Genomic DNA, 13769 nt, shown 5'->3' with positions numbered 1-13769 from the left:
GCCCCAAAGCAGGGTTTCTTTTCATGATCCACCTTCTTGTAAAGTATGGAGACACACTTAACTAGTCTGGTCTGGGTGTGACAGATGGAAAGAACTGCTTGGCAGATCTGCACCCCAAAGCTTCTTCAGCCTGGTAGAACTGCCTCAGTTTGTGTTCTGTTAGCACAGAAGCCTTCCCAACAAATGAGGCATAGGAGAGGAGAAAACTGAGGAGCTGAACAGGGAATGACTTTGCCAAACAGCCCTTGGTTGAACCGGGATCATGGAGAACTTAATTTCTGACTTAACATTTTGATTGGCTCTGGAGCAGCATGAAGCAGGCAAGGTCACGGACAGCATAGGGTGGGAAGCCCCACTTTGGGAAGTAGGTAAGCCACTGGTCTGCAGCTCAGCCAGACTGCTGTTTGGGGAAAAGGCTTACCGAAAGCACAGCCTCGCCCCGTGTCGCATGTGTATTAGCCTCTAGAGGTTTGAGTGCTCCCTTGAGGAATTCAGCCTCATAATCTCTTTGGAAGTCATTCCTCCTGGCACTCATCTCCTGTTGACCCTGCCTCTTCTCTCCTTCCCCTTTTTTGGTCTGGCTTCAGTTTTAAATAGGTTACACAGTTTCAGAGTATGTCGCTGTTAAAACAAGTGGCATTGGTCCAGCCCCAGAGTACTCCAGGGAAGCAGGCGCAGTCTGCTGAGGGGTGATAGGGTGGCAGTAAGGCAGTGCAATACTCTGGAAGAAGTGGACTAGCTTTGGAGTCTTGAGGCCTGAATTCAAATCCTAACTGTGCCACTTACTGCTAGAAAAGCCACTTCATCTGTCTGCAGCTCATGTCTTCCTATATGAAATGAGGGGTTTGCACTGAATCGCCCAGAGGTCTCCTTTAGCTCTTCTGTGAACTCAAGAGCCTGTGAACAAAGGAAATGAGTATTTGCTGTCTCCTCCTTTTCCTTTCATTTTCCCCATCAAGGTGAGTGGATCATTTTAAATCATGAAACAGCTAAAAAGGATCTCAGAGGTCATCTAGTCTAATGCCTGAGGAAACTGAGGCTGAGAGAGAGGGGTTACTTGCCCTGGGTCATGTAGACAATAAGGAGGTGAACACTGAGCAGAGAGGGAATTGAAGCCTAAATATTCTGGTTCCAATTCTAGTATTCTTTCCACTACACTATCCTGCCAACCCACCCCCCCCAACCCCGCCAAAGTCATCCAACTTTTGCTTGAAGACTTCTAGGGTTGGGGAGCTCACTCCCGTTCCAGGCAGCCCATTTCACTGTTAGGGACTTCTGATTGTTTTTCCATATATCAAGCTGAAATCTGACTCCTTGTAACAATCACTCCGCTAGGGCTGAGCAGAATGAGTTTAATCCCTTGCACATGGCAGCTCTTCACGTCCTTGAAGACAGTGATTGTGACACTCCCTCCCCTCCAGTCTTGTCTTCAGGCTCTACATCCTCAGTTCTTTCGCCTGATCCACGTGTGTATGACACAGGCTCCATGCTCCTTCTAGAACATCACCCTGGGGCTCACTGAGTTTAGAGCAAGTGGTTAGGGAGATAGGGCGTGGATCTGGCAGGTGGAATGGAAGTTATTCAATTCAAATGTTCAAGTTTTAAGGTTTGTTATCCACCTTATTTACCAGGAAGAAGAAAAGTCAGTGAATTTGATTCCAGCATCTCTTTTCTCCTCCTGCCTAACGGCAGAAAAAGTTTTTGCATCACCATTCCCCAGCCAGGGCCTCAGAGACTATGGGTAGGCAGAGCTTTCAGGAGAGTGCAAACAGGGACTGGAAAGGTTACATATTTGGAAGGACAGGCTCTCTTTCCCCTTCATTGGGCACAGCTGCTGCTGCAGCATAATCTGCTTTTCTTACCAGAATACCTCCTTACGAGGCTGAGGTGCCCAGGAAAGCGGCCTGTACCTCCTGGATTGGCAGGAATGGGCTTCAGGGCACCTCTCCCCTCCCTCAGTTTCATGTCTCAGTTGACCATAGTGAATGGCAAAAGTCTCTTGCTTTCTCCCTGCCACCCTTCACTAAGCTCCTCTGTTGTGTTTCGTGTTAGCTCACAAGGAAGGATGTGAGACCCTGACGTTTGTCCTGAAAACAGGGTATGCTTCTCTTTACATCAGATGCAAATCTGTGACCCTCTCCTTGATCATAGTCCCCAGATCCTCTGCTGCTTCTCTGTGCTTTAGTTTGGCAGCTTTGGAGAGTGAATTCCCCCTGGGATGCAGTTGGGGTAAGCTGGCTGGCAGATAGAGAGCAAACATTGGCCAGCTTGCTCCTTTTAAGGAAAAGGTAAATCTACCCGTGATCCTGCAGTGAGTGATCACTTGAGAGTCCTCCCTTTTTTTTAGCTTTTAGTGTGTTTTGATTAGGAAAGCTTAGCTGTGCTACTTTAGCCCTCAAAGCATCAGTTAATGGTTTTGTTTTAAATGGGCTGCATGAGAAAAAGGCTCAGATTCCTGGCTTTCATTTACCAAATAAAATAAAATCCTTTATTTTATTTTAAGAATTCCCTAGCACCAGAAGGCCCATATGCAGGGATGGAAATCTCTTATCTGACCTGCCTTCCAGCCATAAGCTGTTCAGCCTCCTGCCAATTGAAGGGCTAGAGAATTGCCTAACTTTGCAGCAGCCTAAACTGGGGTCTCCCAGTGAAAAGAAGGTGGCAGAGAGATGGTGTAGGGCTCCACCATAACAGTGACAGTCCCTCTTCCCTCTGCTGGGCTTTGTTAGCCAAGAAGCAGCTGCTGCCTTGAGGAACTTTGCTTCTATGGCTCTTCTGGAGCACTTGAAAGAAAATTGAAAGTGATGAGGGTGAGGCTGGATCCACCATCAGTCCCTGTTTCCAAGACAACGGTCTTGCCTTTGTCTCCTTCATTTTCTGAGTCACAGACAGGCATGATTGTGCTGCTTGCGCACTGTGGAACTGGGTGTGGGGGGGTGACCCAGTGGTCCTGAGACTCCTAATTGTAATTGTTGGTCTTTAAGTCTTAAAAAGACTTTGTCGACGCGTGCCCCACCCACACACTAGGCATTACTGGGGCTCACCAGAAATCAAAGATGCACCCCTCCTCCTCCCTAGCGGTCGTTTCTGCTTGTCTGTGATCAAATACCAGGTGTTCTTGGAACAAACTATCCATCTGTTGAGGAACCTGACCTTCAGCTCTTCATTTATTAAATAAGAAAGGAAATGTAATCTCTAAGGTCACTTTCAATTCCAGATCTATCATCTTTGCCCTTTTCCTTTTGATCATTTCTTCACCCATGGGTGGGAGGGTGGGGTGGGTGTGGGGGGGGAGAGAAGGAGAGAGGAAGAGAAAGAGAGAGCCTTGAATGCCTGACACTTTTACCTTCTCACATCCTATGACCTTTGGTAAATGAATTCTGTCTATGACCTTGGGGTAGATCCTGCTGAGGGAGCAGCTGGAAAGCAGTTGCTGAAGTTTTGATGATGGAAGATTTATTTCCTAACAGCTGAGGCTAGGGATGGGGGTGGCAAAGGGCAGGAGGAGGGATGAACTGTAGCCTTTGTTTGATGTTAATATAACCCAGTGACTCAGAGGCTTTACTTAGGAAAACCATGAAGGGAGCAGGTCAGGAGTAGGGGGGCCTAGGTAAAAGTGAAACAGTCCAGGGGCTCTGTGTGTAGCCACGTAAGTTTGGTTAGCCTGACCCTGAAGACAAGACCTTAGGTGGCTCACAGAGGGCCAGGAACCTCCCTTGTTTATTAGGGGTACAATCTTGCATACAGCTAAGGTCTGCTTTCTGTAGGATTGCCAGAGTAATAGTCCTTCCCCCACTTGGAAGTAACAGTGGCCCCAAGCACTCTGTAGCTGTTTCTCTAGTGACTTTGTTTTTCTCTAGAGGAGGAGCAAGTGTGACTTAAAAGGAGTAAGGAAGTTCTGATGTTAAAAAGAAAAAGGGTTTGATTTATAATAATTGTATGAGCTGCCAGATGAAAAGTGCTCATTAAATGCTGATTTCTCTTGCCATTCCTGCCTCCCTGGCAGGATTTCATTTCTTGTCATCCAGAAGGGTTTTCAATTCCTATGACTCTTTGAACAAAGGTACCCCATGGTTTTGTTGAGCCACCAGTTTGACTGGGTCCCATTTTATTTAATTGGCTTTGTGGAGTGGTAGGAGTTTCTGGGCCTATTTCTGGGTAACACCTTCCCACCCACCCCTGTGGTACCTTTTTCCATTTCTTTCTGCCTACCCAACTACATGGCTAAGGGGTTAATTTTAGTAAAATCACTTTATTTAATACTTTCTGGATAATATAGTGGGAAGTAAGTGTAGTCAAGAGACATGGGATTCTAGTCTGTCAACTAAATATGTGGAAGTCATTTTCCAGTCTGAGCTTCAGTTTCTCCTGTAAAATAAGGGACTTGGTCTATTTAGGTAATGCAAGAGCCCTTCTAACTCTGACGTTCTGTGTTCTAATGGCCCTCTGAGTCTTGTCTGTGTTTTAAGGAGCTTTCTACCAATGGCATTCTGTAATTTCTCCCTAACACTTAGTTGCCTCTCCATTGTGCTGCAGGCCTTTGTGATAGATGAGGTTTTAGGGGTGAAGAGAGATCTCTTTCCTGTATGATTTGAATCCACCTTTTTTAAGAGTGAGACTCACCTGAGTGTTCTGTGGAGTGCCCTGTCCCCTTTTCATTATCCTTCACCTGTTCAGGTGCTTTGGCAGCCACTCTTCAAATCCCACCAACTCTGCTTGCAATGAATTCTGTGTAAACTTTGACTTCAGCAGTGTTCACAATTGAAAATTTGGAGATAGGAGATTATAATTTTGTCATTGTGTGGGTTCTTTAAATCTCTTTTAACAAGATGACAAATTCAGCCTTTGGGGCAGAAAATTGCCTTCGGAGACTGATGTAAAAATCCTCTTCCTTTCTACAACCTGTACAATTACATTGGTAGAGGAGGGCTATGATTTGACTATAAAGTTTGGAATCTAGCTGACTTGATAGAAATCACATAAGGGAACTCTGCCTACTCCAGAGCTCAGCTTTCCTATGGAATCCCTGAGAGGCTGTATCCAGTCTCCAGGAAGCTAATTGCCCTTGGAGGCAAAAAATAAAGTACTTGAAATAACCAACCTGTGCAACTCACAGGCTGCTGTCCATTGAGGACTGGCAGTGGGAAACCGACAAATTTTTCCAAATGGTCACTTTCTTCTGATTCACTTGAGTGAATGCTAATGGACTATTTTGAATGCGCCAAGGGCCTTGTTTCTATGGTACCTGTCACCATGGTATCCAGCAAAGTACCGTGGTATCTAGGTGAGCTGATAAGATAAGCCTGTTAAGCAGAAAGGCAAATATGGAAGGAAACAGGCTGTGCTCCTTTTGTCCTCTCCAGAGACCTGACTGGGATGTTGGAGGATGGTGGGGAGCAAAGGAAAGTTGACTTGCTCAAAGTGGACTCCCTGAGGACGGCGTTAGGGCATGCAGGTCATATCTCCCCTTAAATCCTAAGGCCTCAAAAAGCCTTTCCCTGACACATAGTCCACAGCTTGCTTTAGGTCACTGGCGCTATAGGCCAACGCGCAGCTTCCCAGTAAATACCACTATGGATGCCAGGTGTTTGAATCTCCTTTTAGTCTTGAGAACATCCCTCCTACTGGCCTCTTTGTAGTTAATTAAATCCCCCTTTCGGTCACTGCTGTCTTCATTAACATAAATACATATGGAAAATTTGAGCTCTCCCAAAAGAGGACATGAATGAATGGTTTCAGCAGCCCAGATGGCTCTGTACAGGCCGATGTTTTACTGACCTGCTTAAATCAGACAGGAGGGTAAGCCAGAGAAATGGGGTCAGCTCCCATATTCTAGGATCCCTGCCCTTTACGAGCTCCCTGGCTAATCCCCTGGGAATCTCTTTTCAGCAGTTCATTGCTGTAGTCAGCTTCACTCACTATTTCTTAAGGAAGAAATGACATGCAGTTTTTAAAAGGAAAAAAAAATCCTGCTTTTCCTCTTTTTAGGGTTTCAGGGCTAGGGAATTAATTATACAAATAATAATTGAAGTTCCTGTTTTTAGCAGACTTTCAACAACTTTATGAAGTCAGTATTGTGGAGATTATCCCCATTTTGTCAGAGGTTTGTTTTTTTTCCCAGTCATGTCTGATTCTTCATGAACCCATTTGAGGTTTTCTTGGAGTGGTTTGCTGCTCCTTCTCCAGCTCATTTTACAGAAGAGGAAACTGAGGCAGACAGGGTTGAGTGACTTGCCCGGGGTCACACAGCTAGTTAGTGTCTGAGGACAGATTTTAACTCAGGAAGACGAGTCTTCCTGATTCCAGGCCTAGCACTCTATTTACTGCACCACCAAGCTTACTGACTGGGTCCACTGTAAATTTATGTCGGTTGACTTCAACGGGGCTCTTACAAGGCAGTTTTTTTACATCTCCCTAATTAGCTCACTGCTTCCTCACCACAACTATACCAAACTTCATCATCCTCCCTCAAACATTCCATGGCTTCCCCTCCCTCACCCTCTTAGTGGAAAATCTTCCCTTAGATTTTCCTGAAAAAATTGAGGTGTTTTGCCCCTCTGTCCACTGATCCTCATCTCACATTGCCTAGACACCTTCTGCCACCATCTCCTTTTTCCCCCATCTTATCAAGGGAAATCCTTCTATCCCCTCTGTCATCTCCATAGAACTAATCTTTAATCTCTCCCTCTCTATTGGTTGCTTCCCTATTGCCTGCAAACTTACTCATGTGTACCTTAGCCTCAAAAAATCTCTTACTTGATCCGTAGCCACTAGCTATTGTTTCCCATCTCTCCTCCCTCTTGTGGCTCAACTCTTTCCCAAGGTCATCTAAAACAGGTGCCTCTACTTTCTTTCATTAGCTTCTTAACGTTTTACAGTCTGGCTTCTGACATCATCCAACTGAAATTGCTCTCTCCAAAGTTAATAATAATCTCATAATTGCCAAAATTCAATGACCTCTTCTTAGTCCTCATCCTTCTTGACCACTCCCTCTACAGTCTTTGACATTGTCGATCATGCTCTTCTCCTTGATATCTCTTTTCTCTAGATTTTCCTGTGATACTACTCTTTTCCAATCTGACCTCTTACCTATCTGACCTCTCCTGTTCGTCCTTTGCTGGATCTTCATCCAGCAGAAGTCATACCCACTAATCAAAGGAGTCACATAGGGCTTTGTTCTGGGCCCTTTTCTCTTTTCCCTCAGTGAAAATTTAGCGGCAGCTAGATGGTGCAATGGATAGAGTACATAGAACCAAGAAGACTCATTTTCATGAGCTCAAATCTGGCCTCAGACACTTACTGACTATTTGACCCTGAGCAAGTCATTTAACCCTGTTTGCCTCAGTTGCTGCATCTGTAAAATGAACTGGAAAAGGAAATGGCAAACTAGTCCAGTATCTTTGCCAAGATGACCCCAAATAGAGTCACAAAGAGTCAGCAACTGAAAATGACTGAACAACTGTTTCCTTTGGTAATCTCATTAGCCCTTATGGATTTAGTTATCATCTCTATATAGACATTCTCAAATCTGTTTGTCCAGCCCTAACCTCTCTCTTCTCCTCCAGTCTCACATCTCCAATTACTTTTTAGACACCTGTAAACATACAGATGCCCTGTAAACATCTTAAACTCAACATGTCCAAAACAGAACTCATTATCTTTTCCCCAAAACCCTCCCTCTTTCTAGTCTTCCTAATTACTGTCAAGGCATCACCATCTTCCCAGTCCTCCAAGTTCACATTCTAGGTGTTATCCTCAACTACACACTGTCACCCCCACCCTCCTCCAATATCCAATCTGTTACCAAGACCTGTCGATTTTATCTTTGTAACATTTCTTTCCTTTGACACTGGCAGCATCCTGATCCCAGCTTTTATCAGCTTGTGCCTGAAATATTACAATAACCTACTGGTTGATCTACCTGCCACAAGATTGTCCCCCTTCTAGTCCATCCTCCACTCAGCTGGCAAAGAGATCTTAAGTTGAAGATCTGCTAGAGCGCTTGCTCTCTCTCTCTCTCTCTCTCTCTCTCTCTCTCTCTCTCTCTCTCTCACTATATCTCTCTCTCTCTCTCTCTCTGTCTCTCTCTCTCCCCTTCTCCCTTTCCCTCTCAATATACTCCAGAGGGTCCCCTGTCCCTTCTTATACCTTACACTCTCCCCTACCCTCATATTCTCCAGTGATATGGGCCTCCTTGCTGTTCCTTGAATAAAACACTATCTCTTGTCTCCAGGCATTTTCACTGGCTGTCCCCTAAACCTGGACTCCCCTCCCTCCTATATCCAACTCCCTGGTTTCCTTCAAATACCAGCTAAAATCTCACTTTCTACATGAAACTTTTCCTAATCCCTCTTGATTCTATTGCCTTCCCTGTGTTGATTATCTCCAATTTATCTTGGACATAGTTATTAGCATATTGTCTCCTCCATTGGATCATGACCTCCTTGAGAATAGAGACTGTCTTTTGTATTCCTAGTACTTACCACTGTGCCTGGCACATAGCATATGCTTAATAAATGTTTATTGATTAACTGAGCACTCATTCAGAATGCTTATTAAGGTAGAAGATGGGCTAGATGAACTCTGAAGTCCCTTACAGCTCTGAAATTCTCACTTTTGACTTTCTACTTCCTTTCATTGTTTCATATTGCAACTCTTAACTTATCACTCTGTACAGTATCTTTTTATTTCCTGGGAAGTAACAGTTCTGGACAGGCAGGTAGAACAGGTGTTGCCATATTATTCTCATTTTATAGATTAAGGGAACAGAACAATTTGCCCAAATTCACACAGCAGTGGCAGAACCTTGTAATGGAAGCCTTCCCTCCTTTAATTTATAGTTCAGTGTTTTTTGAGCATTTTAAACAATTCTATGACTCCAAAAGTTAGATCCTCTATGCTGGAGGTTGTGCTTTGAGCCATTTGTTCACCAGTAGCTAAACCTAGAGGAACAGGTGGAGCAAACATTGGATATTGTAAAGAGATACTACTCTTTGGTCTCTGGGAGTGACTGACATAATCGAAGACCATCAGATTCTTGATCGGATGAAAACCCATATTGTTCATATCCTTGGCTGGGCAGGTGGGAAGTTAGAATCACATAACCTATGATGTATTAAATAGTACTGGAACTCCAGGGAGATCAGGGAGGAGGGAGAACAAAGAATAAAATGGCTACCACTATCCAGCCAAGTGTGACTGTGCAAGGAAAAAAAACCATTCCACTTAATGGACAGTCAAGCATCACTCCACTTAGAGGCTGCATTAAAATTCAGAAAATGACAACAGCTTTCATTTATGTTGTGCTTCTCTCACAATGATCTTGTGAGGTAGGGAGCAGTACATGTATTATTAGACGTATCTTACATATGAAATACCTCAGCTTTAGAGGGTTAATGACTTAAATACTGGAGCTAGGATTGAATTCTTAGGTCTCCTGACCCTGAGTCTCTTTTCACTTTCTACAGTGTCCATCTTAAAGTGAGACAGAGACATGCTGACTCAGTGGGACCTCATATTCTGTCCTCATTTGTTTGTCAGTCAATCAGTAATCATTTATTAAACACCTACTATATGAAGAACTGGGGATACAAAAAGAGGCAAAAGATAGTCCCTGTTCTCAAGGAGCTCACAATCAGATGGAGAAGACCATAAGCAAACAAATATGTATGAACAAGCTGTATACCGGATAAATAGGCAATAATTAACAAAGGAAGAGACTAGAATTAAGAAAGGTTGGAAAAGACTTCATGTAAGAAGTGAGATTTTAGTTGGCACTCAAAGCAAGCCAGGAAAACCAAGGAGCAGAGATGAGGAGGGAAAATATTCCAGCTATGGAGACAGCCAGAGAAAGTCCCTGGGGCCATGAGATGTAGTGTCTTAAGCATTGAAGAGCCAGGAGGTCTGTGTCACTGGATCAAAGAATACATAGCAGAGAGAAAGGTGTAACGAGTCTGGAAAGGTAGGAGGGGGCTAGGTTATGAAGGGCTTTGAATGCTAAATAGAGAATTGTGTATTTGTTCTTGGAAATGATAAAAGCCACTGGAGTTTATTGAGTAGGGGACTGACAAAGTCAGACCTGCACTTTGGGGAAAAACCACTTTGGTGAGTGAATGGACTAGAGTAGAGAGAGAGTTGAGGCAGGCCAACCCATCAGCAAGCTATTACAATATCCCAGGCTTCGAGTGATGAGGGGCCTGCGCCAGGGTGGTTGCAGCATCAGAAGAGAGGAGGGGACATATTGGAGAAATGTTTCAAAGGTGAAATCTGCAGGCCTTGGTAACAGTTTGGATATGGGGCGTGGGAGTCCAGAAGTCCTCAAGCCTGAGGAAGAATGGCATTGCCTTCTACAGTAATAGAGAAGGGGGGTTGGGGAGAAAGAAGGATTAAGGGGAAAATAATGAGTTCCATTTTGGACATGTTGAGTTTAAGATCTCCACTGGACATCCAGTTTGAGATATCTGAAAGGCAGATTCAAGATTGGAGATCAGCAGAGTTTGGGGCAGGCTAGGTAGATTTGAGAATGGTCAGCATAGAGATGGTAATTAAATCATCCTTTCAACTGGTGGCCTGGTTCTACCTCTTAACATCTCAATGTTATAAGTGTCCACTGGAGTGGTCAGAAGAGGTGCTTTACAAAAGAACACAGATATATACTAAAATATAGAAAATATTCCTCATAATTTTGAGAGTAGAGAGAGACCTGTGATTTCATTGGTATAGGCACAGGCTCTGCATGTTATACCTTTGGAGAGTTGCTTTGGGCAGTCACTGTAATAATAGCTCACATTTCTAGAAGGCTTTAAGGTTTACAAAGGGCTTTCCACACAACAACTCTATGAAATAAATAGTGCCAGTATTATATCTGCTTTACTGATGAAGCTACTCAGTTTCTAAGAGCCTTGCCCGTGATCACATGGCTGGGAAGTATTGGTGCTGGGGCTCTGTCCCAGGTCTCATGTTGGCTCATCTCCCCTTGTGCCTCATTCCAGGGTTACCTGATGCTTCTTTCTAGACTGCTTGATAGTGAAGGCTTTCTGTCTTACCAAGCCTAGCTGCTCCAGAACAGGGGGGGCTTGAAGTAAAGTCCCTCATTCACTGATTCTTTTCCTTCTGTTGATCTGTTCCTAATAAATCATTGAGTTTAACTCATCAAGTTCCATTTTGCTTCAGTGGGGCTCACTACAAATTAGGGTGTCTTAAGAGTAACTAATAGGATCCTACATTTGTAGCTGGAAGGACTCTTAGAGATCTAATCAACATCCCCCACATAGATCCCCCATCCCAAGCTCCCTGCCACTCATTTGAGGATGAAGAACCTGGGGCCCCCAAGGTTCAGTGACTTTTATAGGGTCTCACAGCTAAGCCCTTCTGATTTAGAACTTTAAAAAGCTAAGCTAACAGAAACCTGATTCTTTCCCTGTTTGCAAAGTGTTGTCCTAGGTGTGCTGCAGTGGTCTTTCCCCCTACCTGACCCCTCACCACCACCAGTAGTGTGGGCACCTGATTCCCAGACCCCAGGGGGTCAGGTCTATAAAATGTGCTGGATTTACTTGTTTTGATTTTCAGGCAGGGCTTAGAGAACTTTGACTTTTCCGTGTTCACACATCAAGTTGCTGAGGGAGAGAGGAGGACAGGAACTCCTTTGCTATGCCTGAAAGCCTTCAATTCTAAAAGCAGTGGTGGTAGGAGGAGACAGGACAGTTTAAAACCAGCTCCTTTTTCAAAGCATACAGTGACTGTCTCCACCAGCAACTCTAGAAATGGTGTCAAGCATTAGATGGGGGTAATGGCCACCCCACCGATTTTACCAGAATTGATAATTTCTTGTGCTGTTGCAGCTGGTTTCGTAAGAAACACCCCCAGGCAGACGCCTTGGTCCCCATTCCTCCCAGCCCAGAAACCAAGGACAGGTGGCGAAGTATGACAGTGGTGCCTTATCTGGAGGACCTGCATGGCTACAATGAAGAAGACGACGATGACCTCTTTGACATTGAGGACGACATCATCTACACTCAGGATTTCACAGTACCAGGTAAGCTGGAGATTGGGAAGAAGGCTCAAAAATCATTCCAGGAAGAGCATTGGGAAGGATTTCAGACTGGAAACTGTGCTGTAGCAGAAAGAGTGCTTGATTTGGAATCAGACAACTGACTGGATTCCAGTCCTCACTGCTACTTCCCAGCTGTGTGACCTTGGTTGAGATGCCTCTCTCTGTGCTTCAGTTTCTTATTCTGTAAAATTGGGATAACAGTGTCTGTGCTACCTTCCTAGCAAGGCTGTCATGAGGCACAGATGAGGCATTGGATATAAAGTACTTTGTAAACAGTAAGCACAAGATAAGTATCCCCAGCTGTTCATTGTTAGGATAATCAGATTTAAGGGCCATTCCTCTTAGCTGGTATAGTGGGTAGCCATCCCCATGCTTTTGCAGTTGCCTAGGATAAGGCAGCTTTTGTGAACGACTTTTCTGGTTAATAACTGGCAGATTGTATAGTCTTTGGGCCCTCAGTCACGTGGACTTTCCTGTTTAAGGCACAGGGAACCTGCTGGCCCCCCTTGGTTTCCATAACGGCCAATGAAGTCAGAGAAGACCTTTGTCCAAGAGGAGTTTGCCAGGCATTGCTGACTCCTAAGGGACCCAGTTGTACGGTACACTTCAGTCCTCAGCCAGTTTTGTCAGCCCGACTCAGGGGCATGAAGCCAAGTTTGTCTTCACGATTCAGAGAGCACCCCTACACACATACATTTATGAGGAATTGGCAGTTATCTTTTGAGTCGTCTTGGTAGTTTTCTGTTTGGCTTTTTAGTCAAGCCCTGCCTTAATTTCTATAGAATTTCCTCTCTCTGACATTTTCTCACCACTTTTCACAAAAACACACACACATGCATGCACACAAGCAACTCTTCTCCTTTCCCCGTTTGAATCCTCTCTGATAGGTAAGGAAGAATCATAGGATCGTGGGGGAAATGGAAATAAATTAATATTTCAGAAGACTGCTAACTTATCAGCTGCCTTACCCCAGAATTGATCATTCATGGATCACCAAGCTTATTCCAGAACTGCTTCCTTCCCAACCAGTCACCTGCCTTCCCTCAGTGATGAACAGTGAAGAAGAATTTGCAACTGCAGAGAAACTGTCCCAAGAGTTTCTTTTTGGAATTACCAGGTTCAGATGTTGTTTCTAGACAAATAGAGGCCGCAGTGTGAATTTCTGGCCGCTTCCCACCCAGGAAGCCCTTGTGACCCAAGGGAAGGGAGAGGGGAGGTATCATTCACATTGTCACATTTCCTGGTTAATGAGGATATATCAGTTGGGACCCACTTTCAGTACTTGGAAAGGTAATAGACAAATGACTGGTCTCAGAGTCCTGCTGATACCTTCCTGGTTAGTGTCGGGGGGTGACACTGTATTCTGGAAAGAGTCCTGAGATTTGAGTCAGAAGACCTAGAATCAATGCTTACATTCTGCGTGACCCTGGGCAAGTCCCTTTGTCTCTCTGAGCATAAGTTGAGTCAGGTGTGAAAAGGGTCATAGGATCATAGAGTTAGAGTTAGACAGTTCCTTAGAGACTATGCAGCCTTTTTATTTTGTCATTGAGGAAACTGAGGCCCAGGGAGGTTAAGTGACTTACCTGAGATCAGTCAGTGTCCCTCATAGGTAGGATTCTAACTCTGGTCCTCTGACTCCTTCCACTCCCCTTTTCACAGAGTGGTTATGTACAAAATGCTTTATAAACCTTAAAAAGCAATAGATAACGTTTACTAT

General features: G+C 44.4%; 1 protein-coding gene across 2 annotated transcripts in view; it reads left to right on the top strand.

Annotated features, from left to right (window-relative positions):
* Window positions 1-13769, top strand: part of STK11 (serine/threonine kinase 11) — a 183437-nt gene that overhangs the window by 114460 nt on the left and 55208 nt on the right. For both annotated transcript variants that reach the window (XM_027853086.1, XM_027853085.1), the window contains exon 8: window positions 11841-12034. In XM_027853086.1, the coding sequence (XP_027708887.1) occupies window positions 11841-12034 (194 nt within the window). The remainder of the gene's footprint in view (window positions 1-11840; window positions 12035-13769) is intronic.

The sequence above is a fragment of the Vombatus ursinus genome, unplaced genomic scaffold (assembly GCF_900497805.2).
Source record: "Vombatus ursinus unplaced genomic scaffold, bare-nosed wombat genome assembly UNPS02009918.1, whole genome shotgun sequence".
NCBI classification, from domain to species: domain Eukaryota; kingdom Metazoa; phylum Chordata; class Mammalia; order Diprotodontia; family Vombatidae; genus Vombatus; species Vombatus ursinus.
The sequence above is the reverse complement of the archived record's forward strand: the minus strand, read 5'-3'. Positions and strand labels throughout refer to the sequence as shown.